General features: G+C 38.2%; 1 protein-coding gene across 1 annotated transcript; it reads right to left on the bottom strand.

Annotated features, from left to right (window-relative positions):
• Positions 1–1,167: 1,167 nt before the first annotated feature.
• LOC106921978 (calretinin) lies at positions 1,168–21,453 on the bottom strand. The gene is made up of 11 exons (XM_014994028.2): positions 20,888–21,453; positions 14,451–14,527; positions 12,335–12,424; positions 12,159–12,239; positions 11,181–11,237; positions 9,483–9,560; positions 8,990–9,045; positions 8,862–8,901; positions 4,172–4,225; positions 1,819–1,890; positions 1,168–1,695 (listed from the first exon to the last, which is right to left on the bottom strand). The coding sequence occupies exons 1-11, from the start codon at positions 20,979–20,981 to the stop codon at positions 1,579–1,581; spliced, it is 816 nt and encodes a 271-aa protein (XP_014849514.2). The 5' UTR covers positions 20,982–21,453; the 3' UTR covers positions 1,168–1,578.
• Positions 21,454–22,523: the final 1,070 nt, after the last annotated feature.

The following is a 22,523-nucleotide window of genomic DNA, read 5'->3' as shown; positions in this document are numbered from 1 at the left end:
AATAATAATAATAATTAATAATAATAAAAACAGGTTCAATTCACTCAAATGAAATAAAAGCAATCAATTTAACCCAATCGTAATGCAATGCAGCCAGGTTTAGTTGATTATTAAATGCCACTAAGTGATCTGTTGTCCAACTCAGCTAACCAGAAGATTTCACAAAATCTTAACTTTGCATCAAACCGTTTTTCAGTGACATTTTTATGATTCTTGTCATCTTTGTTCCACCATTTCAATCAGTGCAGAGGTCCAAATCATTTTACAAAACCAAAAACAAGTGAGAATATTTTTGCTTTAAATTAACTTATATGTAACCTTTATTTTCTGCTGCAGAACAAGGTCATAACCTTTCATTAAAGCAATTTCCACTGCATTGTGCAGAAAGTAAAGTCATCTGCTCCCCTCTCTGCTCTGCTCTGAGTGGGACTGGCGTGTGTGAAGGAATCAGAGCAGATATAACTCTCTTTTCCCTTGTTGTCAGCAGTTAACAGCTTGGTCTACTGCTGCTCTTTCACTGCAAGTCCTTCTGTACTTCAGCGAGGCCACTTACTGTCTATATATCTTTGGATGTGTAGCCTGTGTGCGCGTGGATGCAGTAACGGCGTGAGAAAAGTGGTGCGATTCAAAGATAGTGAGTTAAATTAAATATGTGCTGATGATTAATTGATAGACGTTACATGGTTTCCGTCACACGTGAGGGATGAAATCAGGAGGAAACCAACAGATTTAAAATAAAATCTGGCCTACATTGCATTCAGCTCACTTATATTAAGGACGTCTTGGCATTCAAAGACGCATGACTCTTTTTTCTGATTTGTTTTCTGAGATATAAAGTGGAAAACGCTGGTTGTATTTCTTCATGCTGTGTCATGGCAGGCCATTTCGTGGGAAAGGCAGTGGGAACTGATCACCCTGCTCCTACTTTGCCCACTTTCCCTCAAAATGGCCCGGGAAGAGTCGCCGAGTTCCTCCGAGACTCTATAAAAAATGGATCAGCACAAGCTCCCTCTTGAACACACTTTCTGTCTGCAGGAGATTAGAAAGAGAGGGAGCACTTAGAGGGAAACACTCTCTTCCTGGTGATCTGTAGTGGAGATGTAATCTTTACACTCGACACAGAGGTGAGTGTTTTACAGCACCAGACAAACCTTTCACTGCAGCAGCTTCTGGATTTATGTTGCATTTATTTATCCTCTCATTTGTATATTTCTGTAGAACAGTACCAGCCTCGTGAAACAAAACAAGAACATTATAACAAAATAACCTGAAATAAACAAAACAATGAGATGCCACAGAACAGAGTTCCTTCTCTAAAACTACAGGGAACATATGTGATTGAGTTAAAGATACAAATGCATAATACACAAGATTCTCCACTTGCCATTTAAATCTCGATAAACAGCTTTACTTTGCTGAAGAAAAGAAAAGTCAGCGGGTATTTTCTGTGCTTTCAGGCGCACTGTTTCTGGTCACACATGCACCAGGCTACATTGAGAGGTAGGAAGGAGGAAGCAGTGCAGGAAGACAGGAGGGTCCCGGGCAGGCAGGCAGGAGGCAGGCAGGCAGGCGGGCGGGTCACAGCGTGGAGTCCCGGCACAGGACGATCTCCATCTCAGTGCGGTACAGCTTCCCCCCGTCAGCCAGAGCCATGATGCTCTTTTTGTAGTCCACCAGCCCGGTTGAGTCCAAGTCCTGCCAGAAACGACACAGCCAGAGAGAATCACACCGTCTGAGGCTGCAGCTCCATCTCCCTGCTATATTTGGCCTTCAGGAAGAGGGATGGATGTGTCAATCAATAGGTGAAGTATTCATTACCATTTTGTTCTTGTCACAGAGGTCCTTCAGCAGAGCATCCAGCTCCTGCTCATCAATGTAGCCGTTACCGTCCTGATCAGAGAGAGAAGAGGACAACGTTGGAACAAGACTTTCCTTTCAGTTTCACGTATATAAAATGATCCCAAACCCGCTGCTGGAACACGGAGCATGTACAAACATGCACCTTATGTATGGAGAGTGAAAAGTGCCAAATTACAAGAGTTTACAGAGTTTGTAGTAAACAAATTACAGCAATTTATTGGGGTTATTTTCACACTCCCAAAGAAAGTATTGATCCAGAGTCATAGCAAACTTGGAAGAAGTTGTCTCGACTTCCTGTTTGAAGCAGCCAATCAGATGTCAGGGTCTACAGAGGGATAATCAGTCAACGTCACACTACATCAGCACGTCGCTGCGCGTGTCGCCTGCAGAAAGCAACCATGAACACATTATTCCAATTATTTAAGGCTAATAAAATTATCTACAACGAGCAACCAGCACAGATCACCTCTCTTTGCACGCAGCTCTGCGGTATCTGCAGACAGGTTTTATTTTTTAGTACAGCGTCTCTGCCTCATGTTCAGTCTGCTGCTACACTTCTGATTTCTGATTGCTTAGGTTACCACCTGCCATGTTCATTTTTCTGATAATCATGACCAAAATTGGAAGAAATAATCCTTTTATTCCCCATTTGTGCACTAAATATGAATTCCATTTTTTAATGAAAAATTTCAGTTGTAGGAAAATCCTATTCCTTACTCACCACGGTTATGTTTTGTCTTATTTAGAGGAACTAAATGCATCTCACTGAGACCTGACCTTTACATGCAGAATTACTTTAATATAGTAAATTATGTCCAGCCACTGAAGTTTGGGACTTTTACCCCCCCCCCCCCCATTCGCTGATGTCAACTTGGTATCATAACTTATTTTATCAAGCTGTGATAAACAGTTGTAGTAGTTGCAGTCATCCTCTGTGTTTACAAACAAATAATCCCTTAACATATACTGTAGCTCTCATAGAACGTCGTCTCACTTCGTCGCACTTCGGTGAACTTTGCAACTGCCAGCTGTCTTGATAGGCAGTTGCTATGGAGTTGCTATGACAACAAAAACCAAACCACAAGCTTAGAACTCGCTCTCGCCTCGTCCCTGACTTATAAATAATTTAATTGAGGCATATATAAGTAATCATATATTAAATACATTACTTCTGTATTTATTTCTAGTTTTAAAAAATTAATGTCGCATTTAAATATTTATTTCATAAGTTATTTATTTATTGTGACTTGGCACTCTTCACCCTCAATACTTTTGGTGACATAACAAGTCTGATGTTTTTAGCAGGGAATGACAGAGATAAAAATCTATTTATTGAGTAGTTAATGCTCAAATTTGACCACCAGCTAGCAAAGGAATAATTACATACTCAGTTATTACTAATTCAAATATTCTTTCTACATTTTAGGTTTTATTTTTGTAGGCAATTACTAATGCATTTCAGTAGCAGTAGATATGAATTTACCCAATTGTCTATTTCATTATATTTAAGGATTTTAAGTCATTAAGCCTGTCACAATTAGCAATTAATCAATTAAAATTAGCTCAATCATTTTCATTTTGATTAAAATTTTTGTTTAGAGAGTTCATAATCTATTTTATTATAATTTTGATTGTGTGTGGTTTAAATTTCCTTTCAACTTGTTTTTGGTTGTTATGTTTTATTTTGGATATTTAAAATCTCTTCCAGTGCAGCATGAAGTGTTCTGTACAAAATTAAAGATAATTGAAGTACTATTGCTATGCATTATTATATTAACTGAAAATGGATTCAAAACAACAATATTATCATTAATCACAATAATTTCTGCCAGAGACAATTTATTGACCAACAAAATTTGTTATTGTGACATGCCTAATTATCATATATATAAACATTTTGTGATTTACTTGTTTTTAATTGGAATTTGACCTCCATAGAAGATTGCTAAGACTGAACATCTATTCAATCTAAATGAAAGAATGTCTTAGTCTTAGAAATAGGTAAAATATGCCACTTTATAGCACAAAACGTGCATAAATCAACTCTAGAAATGTGAAAATAGGACTGACAGCGACTTACTTTCATCAACATATACATTAGACAGACTGAAATGAAATTCCCTGGAGGATAAATCCATATGACCTGATCCTTTGTGTTTCCACAACCTGCATCATGCAGCAACAAGCAGAGAGTGAACAGATGTCCGTCGTAAACATGTCTGATCGGCGGTCAGCCTCCACAATCAACAAAAACTACAGATTTTTTTCAGTTATCACCGTCCGTATTCATGTTCAGAAACACGTTTTTCACCTTATCATAGAAAGTGAAGAGAGAGTCAAACTCCTTGACGGTGAGTCTGATGCCCTGTAATGTCACACAAAGAGAGAGAAGACAGAATAATTAGAAACCAATGCATATTTCTCGAGAGCGGTAAAAGCCCCAGATCTACCACAGATATTAATCCGTGGAGATTATGATAACTGGGACTAGAGTTGAGTTAATCCTCATCAGACTGACTAATCCTCTGTCAAGAGAAATTGTTGATCTGCTCTCACAGGCCAGCACATTTAAATGGGAACAAACAAGATGGTTGAAGGATCCAAATTCAAAGACACAAATGTGTTGGAGGTGCTCAGTTTAAATGATCTCTTCCAGTAAAGCTTGATTAAAGGCTATATGGCCAGAGGAAATTGCACAAGAAAAAAGTGAAAGTAGTAGCTGTGCTGCTCACATCAAAACCTAGATTGAGCATTTATTAGTTTTATAAAATGATCAGAGTTTAGAAAAATAAGGAAGAAGGATTGACAAATCCCAGTTAACTCTGAAGGTAAACTTTATATTTATTATTATAATATGAGGCATTTCTTTATTTTCAATGATACTTTTACACTAATGTTATTGCAAGCAAATTATGTTCACAATAAAATATTGATTTGTGTCTCTGTGATGTTACAGCTACAAGCTGACTCCTGCTTCCCAAAACAAAAATAGATTCAAAGTATCTGGGTCTTCCAGCATTTTTACTATTTTCTATTCCTTTCCAGGATTAGCAGATTAATGTCTCAGCAATATCTGGAGAAACTCATCCATGTGTTTATCTTTAGTCACATTGATTACTGCAACAGCATTTTCACATGTCTGCCTAAAAAAAAAAAAATCCAGTTGCCGCCGATTCAAAACGCTGCTGCTCCCATTCTCACTAAAACCAGGAAGTTAGAGCACATAACACCAGTTTTACAGCCCCTACACCGACTCCCTGTAGCTCAGAAAATAGACTTTAAAATACTGTTAGTTTATAAATCACTGAACGGCTCAGTACCACAACACATTAAAAATCTGCTGTTGTACCAACCTTTCAGACCCCTCAGGTCTACTGGTTCTGGTTCTGCTCTGCATCACCAGAACCAGAACCAAACAAGGAGAAACAGCATTCAGCTTGGAACAATCTTGCAGAAAACTGCAAAACTGCTGAAACATTGGGTTCCTTTAAATCTCGACTAAAAACCAAAGGTTAGAGTCGCCTTTGAAGCATAATTGATTAAGAATTTAATGATGGCACTTGACTAAGTGTAATGTTTCGATTGTTGATTTTATGTTGCGTGACTTTGTGTTTTTTTAGGGTTCTCGTGATGTAAAGTACTTTGAAATGCCTTGTTGCTGAAATGTGTTGTACAAATAAAATTTGATTTGTTGATTGACTTTCTGTGGTCTCAGAGAGAAAACCTCCACATATAATCAACCAGGACGATCCTGATCTGACGTCAACTTTTTACTTTCAACACAGAGCAGCTTTCTGACAGGCAGAGCTCCACCTGCACTCAATAGCTGTGTCCGAATTCAGGGTCTGCATCCTTCGAAGGACTGGTCTACGTAGGACGGGTCCTTCGAAGGCCGGGAATAAACTAAGACCGGAAGAAAAATATCTGTGGATTCGGACAGGTCTAGCCTTCACCAACTGTCCCCGCCCCCACCTCAGCGTAACTCATGTTGCCAAGCAACCGTGACAGCGTGAAGCAGAGAGCGGAGAAGAAACAAAAAACAAAAAAACAACGGAGCCGAAGTTTGTTTTTCAGTCATGTATTACTGATTTCTATATTATTCTTCAACTTTTATAGTAAAGGATGTTCCATAGTAAAAAGGAAATCTCTTAGTTTGATTCTAAAATGTTCAAATGTGTACTGCACTTTTCTACAAGGAATACAAATTATTCATTTACAAATATAATACTCTCCACATCGCAGATAGGACATTACGGTTAAATAAACCTATTATGTTTGAAGGCTTAACTTTAATTAATAAATCAAACCGATGTGCTCTGCTTTGAAATACTTTGTAAACCAAACATTTTCAACCAGACCTGTCTGAATAATATCGGTGTTTAACTCCCACTCATTGGGGAAAGCTAGCGGGAGTTTTTATAACAATGTGCCAGGAGTTAGGCGTTTTCTCTCGGTGTACCGAACCTGGAGCGCCTGGCCGGCTGACAGCTGGAGGGGAGCTGGCTGTTAAAGCAGCGGTAGCAGACAGGTCCGAAAATGTTAGAGCAATATTGCAATTAGGTGATGTATTGATGAACCGAGCATATATTTAAGATTTGCACACTTACATTCTCGCCTAAAAACGTTGAACCAAATCACGTTGTGTCATTTAAAGTGTTATATAGCTAAATAATTTGTCGCTATTCACCGCCATTATCGCTCTGCCTGAATGCCCAGTTGGAACCCGCAATGAATTATGGGATATCGCGGGCCGTGAAGGATACACCGGACCCATCCTTCAAATCTGGGGAAAAGAAGGACGCATTTGAAGGATGCATTTGAAGGAGTCTTAGAATTCGGACAGGCCTTGTCGCCACGCTATGACGTAATCGGCCTACAAATCCGTCCTTCGAAGGATGCAGACCCTGAATTCGGACACAGCTCATGACACCAGGGTCAAACAAGTTGCCTGCTTGATGGATAATCTCCATTACCATAATCTAAAAGATTCGTCTACATCAGTGAAGTGCATTCAGGGGAGCCAGTTCTTCACCAGTCACTCGTTTACACCCATAAAACTCACTGCTTCCATTTCGATAATTATTTGGCACTGGATGCACCGTTTAGGGCCCGCTACTCAAAGCAGTTTAAATCAGGCTAGCATGCAGCAAGGAGGGCTGAAGTCTTAACTCTTATTTCAGAAACACAACAGTTAAAATCACAAAGTTAAAGCCAGCTGATTACTGAGTTCCACATTCGCAACATGAAAGCTTGAAGGTGGTTTTCCACTTTGTGTTTCCACCTGGTTTAATCTCCAGTGGCCACTGTGAAGCAGGATTTGTGCCATGCATGAAATGCTGAGGTTGGACAAAATGTGCATGCAGCGTGGCCAAACAAACTGACTGCTGCTTCCTTAACCGGAACAACTGAAGACTGGCATGGTGGCAGTAAAAGACAGAGATTTAAAAAGCACGCAGCTTTTTTTATGTGTTGTGTTTCATTGACTTCTGCAATTTATTCTCTACTTACCTTTAGGATGTCTTTACAGATATTTTAAACAATTTTCCTCAACTTATTTTCTGACTCATTAATTAGGTTTTACTGCTGCCAGTGTGGAGGCAGTTGCCAAAAAGCACTGCACTTTAATCTATTTGTGTCTATAGTGTGATGCGCCTCTTGGCAAGGCTGAAAACGTAAAGCAATGCCAATCTAAAAATGTGGGATCTTAAGAAGATGAGTAATTAAAAAAAAAGAAAACAAACTGAAGCCAAAATGGACAGAAAATAAACCAAAACGTGAATAAAGGCCTTCTGCATCCGGCTAGTGATTAAACATCTACGATTAAGGATTGTGGAGTTGTTTTGTTTTTATGACTTTTAGTTTAAAGGTAAGCAAAAGAGACAAAAGAAAACCAGATAAAAAACATTGATTTGATAGTGATTTTAAAATAAAACTAGCTTTAAAAAAATTAAATCTTTTTTTCAGTGATACAGGAAAAAATTAATTTATAATCGCTAATCCTTGAAGAAATGAACATTGTACTTTTTAATTTCTTGGCATATTACAATCACAAACTTTAATATATTTAATTGGGATTTTATGAGACCAACGAACCCAAATGATGAAAAAACTGAAAAGTGAAAGAAAAAAAATTGTTTTCAAAATGTTTATAAGTAAAAATCTGAAAAGTGTGGCCTGCATTTGTTTTGTCCTTGGTTCAATACCGTCCCTGTCTTTAGGATTCTGGGCTGGACTTTGACTAGGCCAGTGTTCTGCAACCTTCACAAACCACAGAACCGTTTTTTGCTCTCAGTCCAGCTAAAATAAAACGTCAGCGCTGCAAATGTTACATAAGCTTTTACAAGTTCCGTTATTATTTGTGGAAAATGATATAAAGCATAAAAGCACATAGTTTCCATCCTGCTGACAAGAAAAATGGATGTAAAAAAAAAAGACTGTTGATTGGATGAAATTGGATGCAATTATTAATAAAATACTGTTAAATCTGTTATTATATTTATTTATTAACATTAGTTGGTTCTGGAAACTTTTTAGCCAAAGTTATTAAGAGTCATCAGACTATGAACTCCTAGTCTTTGCCATTTTAATGCATGAATGTGTTTTGATTTAAACTATTTCATTGTAGCTCTGACTGTAAGTTTTGAGTCTCTGTCCTGCTGTAAGATGAACAATATAATGAGATTAAATTACATTTGTTTGAACTCTGTTTTCCATTTAGCTGACCTCCGAAGGACTGGATTTAATTTAGAGGTATCAGAGTAAAAGATGACTAAATCCATATACACAACACACTTTTCAGAATTTTATTCGTAAAAACATTTGAAACCATTCGCTAACACATAAAATCCTAATACATTATATCGATGTTTGTGGCTGTAATGTAACTAGACGTGAAAAGTTCAAGGGTTTTAAATAAATACCCTTGCGATGCGCTGTGTTTTAAAGAGAAAGCACTTGAAAGTTGATGTTTTTGGGGGGTTTTTTTGACGGTGTAATCTCACCTGAAATTTGAGCAGGAAGTTCTCCTGGACCGGCAGAAGCCTGTGGTGAAAAACATAAACCCGTCAGTGTTGATCTGAAGAGCAACTTTCAGAAAGAAGAGCAAACAAAACTGAGAAGCGACGCTCACCTCGCCATCTCAGAGAGGCCCAGCTTACCGTCACCATTCAGGTCAAACATCCTCAGCTACAGAAAAATAAAATCAAAAGAGAATCAATCAGAGGAAGTTTAGGGGAAATGTTGCAAACAAATATCATTTGTCCACTGAAGCGGTCGGGTGTGTTCAGCTCACAGATGGTCAACTGACCCTGGTGGCAAAGGAAGCAACATCTCAGCAGTACAGGTGCACTATTTGCAGCAAATGTGATTAATATTTAAGCCTCCACATAACGCTTCATTATGCATATGACCAGCAGTTAGCTGTAAGTTCTGAATATGGCATCATTAAGGGGCAAAAGGTCAATGCAGATCTTAAAAAATGTCTTTTCAGACTTCAACTTGTGTGGCTGACTGAAGCTTTGAGGTTTATCAGAATACAGCAGCATGATTGATATATGATTTTTTAGATATTTTGTATTTTGAGAGGCCGGTAATGCCGGTTATTTAAATATTTTAGCTCTCACAATTGTCTGTGTGTACTCGTTGAGCTTCTTGTCGTCATAGTCTCTGTTGGCCTTCTTCAGCAGGTCCGACAGGAAACCCTGAGATGAGGAAGAAACCAACGATGAGAGGACTTTAAACGCTTTCATCTGACAGCAATCATGGTGGAAATCAGAGGAAATTAAATGTAGGACGTACTCTTTATTTTGTTTTTCACTTAAAGGAACAGGAGTGTGAAATACCTACTAGCATTTACACCAACAGCATGACAACAAGGCTAGTCAGCGCTGTTGTCATCTAGATTAGAGAACGCATCATTGCCATGAATTTCTAGATCAATCTGTCCATATCTACAGAACTTTGAGTTTAGTTAATCAGTTTCTCTCGTATATGTGTTCATTATTAGCTTTTCACATTTTGATTATCTTCTGTGGTTGATCAGATTTATTCCCTGATCCTGATTCTTTTACCGTGTATTTATTCTGTGTGTAAATGTCATTTTCCCTCAGTTTTGCTCCTCACGCAACTGCAGTGCATTCATTTAATTACTGCCACCTGTTTCAGGCTCTACTAATCATTCTCACTCCAGTTACTGCCCAAATCTGAGTCACTTAAATCCAATTTTCTCTGCACTCATTTATAGATCATTTTTAGATCAGCATATTTGCCTGTGCATGCTTGTAATTTATTAATTTACTTATTTATTTATATTCAGTCGTATTGAATTACTTCAGTCACTCTTAGTTATATAGATAGCTCTGGAAAAAATTTAACAAACCACTTAAAATGATCAGTTTCTCTGATTTTACTTTTTGTAGTTATACCTTTTAGTAAAATGAACATTGTTCTTTTATTCTATGAATTACTGACAATATGTCTGAAATTTCAAGCAACAATTGAGTATTTATTTGAAGAAAATGAGAAATTGTCAAAATAACAAAAAAGATGCAGTGGTTTCAGACCTCAAATAATCCAAAGAAAAGAAGTTCATATTAATTTAGAAACAACAATACTAATGTTTTAACTCAGGAAGAGCTAAAAATCAATATTTGATGGAAAAACCAGGAGGTTTTCAGTGGGTTCAATGCAGTGGACTCAGTTTTTTACAGAGCTGTATATATTGTATAAGCTTTTATCTCTTATGGTTATACTTATATTATTAATATTCAACACCTTTACAGGAGCAACTTGTCAATGAATAAGCAATTTTTCCTTGGGGATCAATAAAGTATATTTTATTCTAAACTCAACATTTTTAATCACTCTATGTTGGAGTCTCCTGTTCCCTCCATGGTTTGCTTTGTAATTCAATATTCTTTTACTTTTGTAAACCACATGAAAACATTTCTACCTGTTTGCCTTTAAATCAATAAGACTTAACCACGATGGCTAAGCCTTGTACACTCACTGCACGAGACTCCACTGCTGAAGAAAGAGTGTTTTTAAGGTTCACTACAGAAGATTCGGACAAGCCTGCCAAAGCCCGGACTAATATTCTCAACTCTTTGCTGTCATTGCACAGAACGCGTTTCGTTTTTGTTCTCGTGGGAACGTCTCGTTACTGGGTGACTTAAAACATATGGAATTGGCAGACTTTATATAATTACAGTATGCTGTAAATATACTGGAAAATATCGTGGGGACTTTGAGTGGTTTTTCATCTAACGAATGCACAAAGCGCTGTATTAGACAAATGCTGTATTAGACGCCTGTTGTGTTACCTTCAGCTCATTGGACTCGATGTACCCGCTACGATCAGTGTCATATCTCCGCCAAGCCTGCAGGAGAAGATTTCATGTTTTTAGAGAACATCTCAGTAACAACTAAAAAAAACACAAACATCTGTTCAAACTGGAGTATAGCCAAACGCACGTACTGCTTGACTTTGTGTTAATATAGAATTTGTCAAAAGATGGACACCTAAAACGCTTGCAGTGCTCTCTGACTCCCTCCCCTCCACAGAAAGCTGCAGAACATCCATAATGTATGGCTTTTCTGAGAATAGCTTTAATACACGGAACAGCCCGAACATCCCACCATAAAATCCTCCTAAAAGGAAATAAGTGAAGTGTGTACATGTGTGTGTGTGTGTGTTTTGTGGAGTGTATGTTCAGTCACAGTGCAGCTTATGTTTGATGGCTCTCCGTTTTCCCTCAGATTACTTCAACATCAAACATACAGTTGAGAAAAAAAGCAAAGTCGACAAAAAAAATGCTGCAGTTTCATCAGCGTAAACGCTGAAATACTTATTTTGAATTAAGCAAAAATGATACCTTTAGCTGAGGGTTTTAAATATTAAACATTTGTGAATGTTTGACCCAGAAAACAACCGCCCAGATGAATGTTGTGGCAGTCCTTCCTGAAATGCCACAACATTAAAACAGACGCCCCAACTTGGCACGGAAACTGGAGGAAACATGAGGCAGCTGAACGTGTGTCCCACAGGACAGACTGTCAAGGCGAAGCTCGCTGGAGGCGCTTGTGAGGAAATTTCACAGTTCAGTAAGGTTTATCAGATATTCAGTGAGCAAACTCAGAAAACAGAAGACCTCAACTGAGAACAAACGTGGCTAATTTTTACAGTCACTGAACTGGAGGGCATACCATGGAAAGGTTGACTGAGCACATCTACTGTAAGGAGTTAGGTGGGAACGGTTTTCAATATTCAAGGTGGGGGACACAGAAATGTACCAACTTACATCCATGAATTCAGCACTGGATCTCACAAACTCTCTGAAACAGATCAGGAAGTTTTCCTCCGTCGGCAGAATCTGGACCAGCTGCACAAGAAGAAATTGACGTGTTTACTTAAAAAGCTACTGTTTAAAAGACTTGTTGGGAACAGAAAAAACAGTAGTAAATAAGCTGGTCTCACCTCAGACATCTCAATTCTACCATCAGAGTTCTTGTCAAAGTTTGCCATGAACTCCTTCAACTTCTCCTTGAACAAAGCGTGTGAGGGATCCTGCAGAGACACAGAAACCTTTTCAGTTTGCTCATATTTTTGGCTTTGCATGTATGAAACCAAACTTCAGTGCTAATAATAAATGTATGCATCTTAAATTAAAATGTCCATACATTGTACAAACTTTTTTTTATTTATTTATTTTTTGGCTGTTTCACATTAATCAGATGAAACTTCTTCTGATTTAGGTCAGTAATGCTTATCAAAATTATTTATATTTGCTAAATACCAATATAAAGAGGGGGGATTTTTTTTTTTTTTTACATTTTTATTAATTTCACTCGGTAAAACAATGAAAACACTAAGATTACTATTTCTTTAAACAATTTAATGATGTTATTGCCATATTTTATTTCCATCCATCCATTTTCTGTACATCCTTATTGCTAGTGGGGTTGGGCCTATATTTTATTTGTGATATTATAGATCAAAAATACAAGTGTTAGAAATGGGTGCATAACAAAGGCAAAACAAATACAAAAGAAAGGAAGGAAAAATAGAAAAAGAGCCCAAAGTAGTACTTGGATATTTGTAGTGTTTGTAGATAAGATAGAGGAAAAAAGAAGATAACGTTAAATAACATTACTACTACTAAAAAAACAAACAAATGAATAATAATAAAACAATAACAATATTAGTGATAATAAACTGAAGCTGTCTGTTTTCAGGTAAAACATTGAAAACACTAAGATAACTATCTCTTCAAACAATCTGATGTTGATGCTGCTACTGTTGATTAACATGTTTTGTTGTGAAATCTGGGCATCAACCCAGGAACCAAAGCACTGAAGCTGGTAAAACAGCCTCTGCACAAACACAGCCAATCAGACAGGAAGAGGCCATTTCTCCAAAAGCAACATATAAAATCAAATTATATCTTTGCAGTTCAGGTAGGGGAAAAACCCCTAATTTTCAGAGATATATTCTGTGTGATGAAACTAAAATTGAAGTATTTGGCAATAACAAGCATTGTTACATTTAGAGAAGAAGAGAGACGTTCAAAAACCTGAGAATGAAATCCCAGCTGTGAAGTAGGTAGCTGTGTTATGTTGCAAGAGAGACTGGTGCGCTTTATAAAAATTAAATAATTGAAGCAACTTACTTAAAGCTGGGGGACAAATATGTCTAGACAATGACTAAGCATACCACAAAGTCAGTCAGGGACAACAACCTCCATGTTATCTCAGCCCCATAAAGAATTTGTCTGCAGAGATGAAAAGTTTATGCAAGCAAAACACTGTTTCTATCAGAAAAAATGGGTCAAAATTACAACAAAATACTGAGAGAAGCTTCAAGAAGAATACTCAAACTATCTGACCCAACCTTCACAATTCAAAATGCAATAAACTTCTGACATAAAGCAGAGTTCAAAAGGTACATTTTCATTCTGGTTAGCAAATAAAAATAACTGATGCAATAAGTGTGACATTAACACTACATTAGTTTCACCAGCAGACCGTTAGCGTTTACGGTAACACTTTATTTGAAGGGGGGTGAATAAGACTGACATGACACTGTCATAAACATGACATAGCACCTGTCATGAACATGAATAAGCCTTCATGAATATTTATGACTGTTGTCATAAAGCGTCATTCGGTAAATTATGACACTTTTAATACAAAGTTGACATTATTCAAAATGTCTTTGTTATGACAACTTGACATTAACCAAGAAATCATTACTGATATAAATTTGTTATAAAAGTATTACTGATTAAACTTTAAAAATTAGGTAACTTTATGTTATTAAAGGTAAAGTTTAAACAGTAATGATTTCTTGGTTAATGTCAAGTTGTCATAACAAAGACATTTTGAATAATGTCAACTTTGTATTAAAAGTGTCATAATTTACCGAATGACGCTTTATGACAACAGTCATAAATATTCATGAAGGCTTATTCATGTTCATGACACGTGTTATGTCATGTTTATGAAAGTGTCATGTCAGTCTTATTCAGCCCCCTTCAAATAAAGTGTTACCGCGTTTACTAAGTAGGACTGTGACAGATGAGGAAAACACCCACCACACCGGCTCCTCGCCTCGCAGTCTCCAGCTCTGTGAAGAAGCTCTCCAGCTCCTTCCCCTCTATGTAGCCGTTTCCTTCAGAGCACCAGAGGAGCGAAATTAGTTTGGCACAAATAACGTCATGAAGCTTTTAAGTCACTTTAAGCTTTATTGACTGTTTAGAAGTTTGATTAAAGTTTAATAACCACTGAGGGTCTTTAAGTTTTGAAGCCATTGCCAAACGTTGAGTACTGGTCCAGACTCAAGTCCTCTGCGATTAAACAGAAATAATCAGTTTAGAAACTAATTTGGAGTACACTCCTAGTTAAAGCTGTGCTTAATTTATTATTTCTGACATTTGATTAGTTTGGATGCCCAAGTAATGCCTACAGTGAATCTCAGAGCTCCACAACTGCAGAAAAAAATAAAAGTTACCAAACATCTAAACAATCTTCAGTTATTGAAAATGTAGTTTTATTAACTGATAATAACAAGGTCGAATGGATAAAATATCCTAGTTTACATATCCATATCCAGCTGTAAAGTGGATTTATCTGTATATGAGCTCCAGCTGGGACAAACAAACTCCACCAGAGTGACGTGGCATTGGAGTGTAAGCAGAATAATGAGCATCTTCTTGCCTAAAAGGGCAATCAGACTGATGCTTACTGGAGCATCCTGTCCCTCACTCTGCATTGTACCACTTACAATGCTGACATTTTAGAAAATAGTTTAGTTTGTCTTGAGGTCACAGGTTATACAGGACGTCCTGTGGTCATTTTTAATCATTAGAGCGAGTCCCACCTGTCACCAGTCTAAACATGGGAGAGGGGATTTATGCAATTCAATATTTAACAGGAGACGCAAATAAACTGTTGTCCCAATTCAAAGGAAAACATAAACGTACTGAACTAAATGCAGTGATGTGTCCCATGACTTATTCATCTTTTAATCTCTTATCCACTCGTTTCATTTTTTTATCGTTTCTACCCCCTTCCTCCCAGCTCCGTTTGCGCGGTACATCTTGATTGGTGCCACCGGCTGTGCTCATGTGAACTGGTGTTTCAGACAAACCAGAGCAGAAACCAAGGAAACAGCACAGAAAACACACCAGAGATGAACCAGCATTTATGTATACTGCTGTTTTTTAATGCAGTATCATGTTTTTCATGACATTATTCATTCATCCAACTAGAAATTTACAACAACAAAGAGGACACTGGGAAATATTTCCTAAATCAAGAATTTATTTAAAAAAACACAATTACTGCATAACAATATTTTGTACTTTTTTAGTTATCTCTGTGTTAACTTGCTAATATCAACATAATGGAACTACAGGTTAGTACAGATCATCTATGTCCACAGATGTAAATCACCAAAAAAAAAACAGAAAGTGAAGAGAAGAGGGAACCTGTTCAAAGTATCAGCATCATAAGTGCCGGTAGGTGTGGCTCCAGCAGAAAGCAGTTATTTTCCAACACAGCGTTTTCAGTAATTGGAGATACTACAATAAAACATTCAACTTTTTTTAAAGCTACTTATCTTATCTGCTTATATCATCTCTCATAAGTACAAATACTGGTGTAGTTATAAATAATGGCAAAATTTTATATTTTTCAGTAAGAATTTATTTTCCTCTTTAAAGGTGAGCCATTATGTTTCCTTGAACAGGTTAGGCTAGGTCTACATGTTCATTACATTATTATTTTTTTTTTACAAAATCATTTCCAGATAAGTAGAGTTCAGTCTTGTCAGTTCTGCCTATTTAGAGGTCCTTTTAGGGCCTCTTGTCACATTAAATCCAAATAAGTTGCTGCTGGTCACACTGCTGTTTACATTCGCATGTGTAAATGGATGCAAACAGATGCGCAATCATACAGCTATACATCTTTGAAAAGCAGAAGTGGTGCCTCCTGTGCGACCAACAAGAATGCAGCTAGTAGTTTCTGGATGACAGGTCAACAACAAAACCTTTATCTTTTCCAGCATCTATTGTACAATGTATAGAATGGAAAAAAAACAGCTGATTAAACATGATGGAACTCTGCTTGGGTTGCTAGGTGACAGGCAGGGCTATGCTGGGGTTGCTAAGTAACGGTGCAGTCCCCATTGATGGGAATTAATCAAGAGGTTTTTGAAACGGTTCATATTCCAAAAAACATTAAATAATTGATGCAAATGGAAGCATAAAAATGTACAAAAAGTGAATTTCGCAGACTTTTAGATTCTGTTTATCTCAAAATATATGAACACATTTGATTTGTCTTTGGTTGTATTTCTATACGTTTGAAAACGAACCAATTATCTGTGATAAATCGGATAAAGCGTGTTTATCCAGAATCCCAGAGAAATAGCTGTGTTCTCAGCTCATTGGTGGTTTGTGCCAGAGTTTAGTTGGGATCTAAGTCTCAGCTGTCACATGGAGCGCACCACTGCACACTGAGCAGATGAAGCCCCTTTCCCCTCCATAACATTTTCAAACCCAGCTCAACTTCTGATTGTTCAGCGGCACCGCGGGACCATGTCAGCTGTCCAGCACATAATGTCAGAAAATGATATAAAGGCTCATGTGACAGACTGAGTGTTTCATTGCTGCATGAAATAATGCCGCAGGATTTGTTTCAGCTGTTAAAACGCAACTCATTTGTGAGATTAAAATATGTTTCAGATTTTGAGAGATTCACTTTAAAGGTCAAGTATCACTTTGAACTTCTTTTCTTTTATTCATTCACTGACATACCCTTTAAATTCCCGCAGCATAAACATCGGTGAATATATGCCGAATGCTCTGAAGTTTATCTATGACTTTAACCCTCCAACTATGAACAAAATGTCTCCAAATAAGTGAGTTAAATTCCTGTTCATGTTTTAACATCACAGATGGATACAGCTGTAAGTGTTCTCAGGACGGATCCATTAAGAGCTGATTATCCAAGGAGTTCAGAGATGCCATGGTTAGAGACATCATGGTCAGAGACACCATGATCAGGAACGCCATAGTCAGAGACACCGTGGTCAGAGACACCATGGTTATAGACACCATGGTTAGAGACACCATGGTCAGAGACACCATGGTTATAGACACCATGGTTAGAGACACCATGGTCAGAGACACCATGGTTACAGATACCATGGTCAGAGACACCATGATCAGAGACACCATGATCAGGAACGCCATAGTCAGAGACACCATGGTTAGAGACACCGTGGTCAGAGGCACCGTGGTCAGAGACACCGTGGTCAGAGACACCATGGTTTAGAGACACCATGGTTAGAGACACCATGGTCAGAGACACCATGGTCAGAGACACCATGGTTACAGATAACATGGTCAGAGACATCATGGTTACAGATACCATGGTCAAAGACACCATGGTCAGGAACGCCATAGTCCGAGACACCGTGTTAGAGAGACTGTGGTTAGAGACACCATGGTCAGAGACACCATGGTTAGAGACACCATGGTTACAGATACCATGGTTGCAGATACCATGGTCAGAGACACCATGGTTACAGATACCATGGTCAGAGACACCATGGTCAGAGACACCATGGTTAGAGACACCATGGTTACAGATACCATGGTTGCAGATACCATGGTCAGAGACACCATGGTTACAGATACCATGGTCAGAGACACCATGGTCAGAGACACCATGGTTAGAGACACCATGGTTACAGATACCATGGTTGCAGATACCATGGTCAGAGACACCATGGTTACAGATACCATGGTCAGAGACACCATGGTCAGAGACACCATGGTTAGAGACACCATGGTTACAGATACCATGGTTGCAGATACCATGGTCAGAGACACCATGGTTACAGATACCATGGTCAGAGACACCATGGTCAGAGACACCATGGTTACAGATACCATGGTTACAGATACCATGGTCAGAGACACCATGGTCAGAGACACCATGGTTACAGATACCATGGTTACAGATACCATGGTCAGAGACACCATGGTCAGAGACACCATGGTTAGAGACACCATGGTTACAGATACCATGGTTGCAGATACCATGGTCAGAGACACCATGGTTACAGATACCATGGTCAGAGACACCATGGTCAGAGACACCATGGTTAGAGACACCATGGTTACAGATACCATGGTTGCAGATACCATGGTCAGAGACACCATGGTTACAGATACCATGGTCAGAGACACCATGGTCAGAGACACCATGGTTACGAATGCCATAGTCAGAGACACCATGGTTAGAGACACCATGGTTAGAGACACCATGGTTACAGATACCATGGTCAGAGACACCATGGTCAGAGACACCATGGTTACAGATACCATGGTTACAGATACCACGGTCAGAGTCACCATGGTCACGAATGCCATAGTCAGAGACACCATGGTTAGAGACACCGTAGTCAGAGACACCATAGTCAGAGACACCATGGTTAGAGACACCGTGGTTAGAAACACCATGGTCAGAGACACCATGGTCAGAGACACCGTGGTTAACCAGTGGAGCAAACACAGATCCAAACCCATCATTTTGCCTATCCATTCATAAAACCTTCCAACCATAAATCAATTCATCCATCCATCCATCCATCCATCCATCCATCCATCCATCCATCCATCCATCCATCCATCCATCCATCCATCCATCCATCCATCCATCCATCCATCCATCTGTCCATACATACATTAAACCTGACCTTTATTATAGTATCTAGCCAATTAAAAATAAATATTTCTGCTTTTACATGAACTGATATAAACATGAAAAAGGTGCAGTAATCCTGACTGTTGTCAGTTCTTTTCTTAAAATATGCACAACAGTCAAGACAAACCAGTCTGAATACTGGGATAAACCAGAACGTAAGCAGTGCTTAGCAATGTGGAATATGTACTTCAGTGCCATCAGGCTATGTCATTTGATGAGAAAATCTGTTGAGCTTATATGGACCAGTTTGAAAAGGGTTTAACAGTAAAGGTCACGGGATCTTCTCAATGGCATCCAGAATAATCCTTACTGAAGTTGCTACGTAGAAATCATTTAAGCTGAAATTACTTACAGAAGCAGAGAGAAACAATGGTGGAGTTCTGCAGCCACCCAGGTGAATAAAAAAGCTGCATGTAGTCAGGAAAGAAGGACATCCACAAAACAACAAACACATCACTTTGTATGAGAATTTCTCATTTTGCATTTAGATTTTTGGTTGAATTTCTGAATCAAGTCCACTGATTTGATGGTTTGACTGCTGTGTGCTTTATTGTCATAATCAGGGATGCTTCCAGAACCATTTCAATGGGTCATCCAGTCATAGTGTCCAACACAAAACTAAGACAGAACAACAGGATGTTGATTTGTATGTTGTAAATTACATCTGTAAAAAAAAAAAGAAAATCTTAATCCTCACTTGGACTTCATAAAATAAACCTGATAGGTCGTAAGTCGATGTTTTCAACATAAATCAGTTGATTTGATATGTTAGAATATGCTTTTTCAGGCGTAGAGAAATCTAGTGCGCATTCTTTTAAAAAATACATCTTCAGATTTATGACTTTAACTATTTAATATGTCACCTTGGTATTACTGATGGGTAGAGCCAGGAGTGAAGGCAGAAAATCAAAACCAGGCACCAAGACAAAACCTAAAGCATTTAAATAAATAAATAAAGCTGCATTATCAATAAATATATAGACTCCTCCTCTAAGAATGCATGCATAAAAAGATTATGCATATATTTATTTTCCTCTGTTCATAAAGGCTTGAATAAATTGTGTTCTTGTGTTTGTGAATTTAATACAGCAAAAACCAAAACTGCATCTTTGTACTGTTCACTCATAAATAGTGATCTTCTACTGTAAATTAAAAGCTAGTGGCTTTCCCTGTTTTCATAAATACTATTGTTATTATTATTATTGTTAAAAGTACAACCCAGTTAACATACACCAGTTCATAGCCAGTAAGCTCCCAGGTTCAAAAAGCTTCAACCGCTAAGATAAAAAAAAAACTGTTTCACTCTTACGTCCTCCCAACTTCTCTGCATCTATTTCTCTTTCTCTCCTCCTCCTGCATCCTTTTTTCTCCCTCCTTTTTCTTTTCCTCTTTCAGCATTTATCCAACCCTTCAGCTCGCCCCTCCATCATCTTTATTCCACTTTCCGTTTTTCTTGCACCTTGGTTTTTTAGTACATTTACTTTATTATCTTTTAAACTTTTAGATAAATGCAGTAACAAAGTGATTACCCAACTAGAACCTCATAAAAATACGTTGCATGATTTGCAATAGATTCATATTTATGCATCAACTTCAAACTTACTTAGATTAATACTGGATCTCATTCTGTTTTTTAATCTATTAGTAATAATGCCGTTAAAGATTGTAATTTAAAAAAAAACAATTCACTATATAAAACAATACGAATCAAATACATCCTAATTGCTGTAATTGATTGGCAGCTGCCTTCACTGACCGTCTGTGTCAAAATGTTTCCAGATGTCGATGAACTGCGCCGCGGTGAGCTCGGCCAGGTGCAGGTGGGGCAGCTGCTCCGCCTGAGTTGCCATCTCTGCGGGTTCTCCCTCCTTTGGTTGGTCTGTGGTACTCAGAGGTAAACTTTTCCCGGTGCAGAGCTCCTCAGATCTGTGAGCTGCTCCTCCTCAGCCCGAGCTTTTTAAACCACCCGCTGGCGGAGCGCGCTTCTCCTGCCCGCCACACGGGGGCGCAGCAGCCAAGACGGCGAGGAAGAGGACAGGAGGCGGCAAAATGCGCTCCTATTGCGGTTTTTTTTTTTTTTTCAACCTATCATGGTGCTCCTTTTAAAAGAAAATTAGATTAAGCATTTTAATGCAGAGGGTCTAAAAGGATCAACACTGACATTCCTCGTCTCTCTGCACTGGGATGAATCTGAAATTTAAAATTAATGAAATTTTGTGACTGGAATATTCTGCAAGTTATGTTTGAAATACTTAACTACGACATTAAGGCTATTGTAAAGAGAAATAAATGAGTATATTTGCGAGGAAAAAAACTTTCAATAAATTTTTGACTCAGCAATTTACAAGTCTTTGTGAAAGATTAAGTTCAAAATGTCTGACTTTGTTTTCTAACTAATTTTCTACTTTTTGAAATCAGAAACTTCCTCGTTACATGTTAATTTTAAACTCTAAATGAATGAAATAGATAAATTGCACATCTCTTATTTTAGGGAACATCTGTAGGAGGAAAAGTTTTGAATAGAAAGTTTATTGATGTGCATGGCATGCTCCTGTTGGCGCTGCAAATCGTCATAAATCACTCCCGCTGAGTTGGAGTACATATGAGATAAATAACCCTCCCTCCATTCTTTCATTGTGCTTTTATCTTCTTCCTCTCTCCGCTCTCAGTCTTATCTCAGCCTCAAACTACAGCCAAAAGCCAAGAGCTTCTGAATGCCCTCAAAATCAGCAAATCTTTTCTGGTCGTTTTTTCTGGTTGATTTTTTCCTTGTCTAATCTTTCCAGTTTCCAGAGCTGCTTCCCTCTCTGTTGTTCGGAGCGGACCAGGCGAAGATGGATGCTGCGAAGGAGGGAGGAGGCAATAAGACGGAGGAGATGATGCATGTCTGCAGAGCTTTGCATTGCTGATCAGAGAGGTGTGGAAAAAACTGGAGGAAAGAATTCAAGACAGCAATTGGCCACGTAAAACACAAACAGTACAGCAATGTAGCCTGATTCACTTCCTGCCTACAGATTTCTTAAGTTTTGGGGGAGTTTTGTCACACGTAATAGTTTCAGATAATTAAAGGTGCAGCATGTAGCTTTAATAAAAGTATATGTTTTTTACATATTTGTTATGACAGATTGTTGTGAGACAGAAGATCTGTGAAAAGATGAAACTCTTCCCTGCGCTGCTACTAATACCTGCACTACTCCCAACCAAAAACAATCAGAGCCAGGAGGAGGGTCTTACTGCTGTCAATCAGTCTTATGTACTCACTGCTAAATGCGTTAATGGTTCAGAAACAACTTACCATTTCAGAAAAACTGTCCATGTACAGACTAAGTAGCCTGGGTATTCACAACAGGCTAGCTTCAGCGTACCAGAGAGCAAAGTGGGAGGCTGATGTG

The sequence above is a fragment of the Poecilia mexicana genome, unplaced genomic scaffold (genome assembly GCF_051168715.1).
Source record: "Poecilia mexicana isolate PSO_F unplaced genomic scaffold, ASM5116871v1 scaffold_3, whole genome shotgun sequence".
NCBI lineage: Eukaryota > Metazoa > Chordata > Actinopteri > Cyprinodontiformes > Poeciliidae > Poecilia > Poecilia mexicana.
The sequence above is the reverse complement of the archived record's forward strand: the minus strand, read 5'-3'. Positions and strand labels throughout refer to the sequence as shown.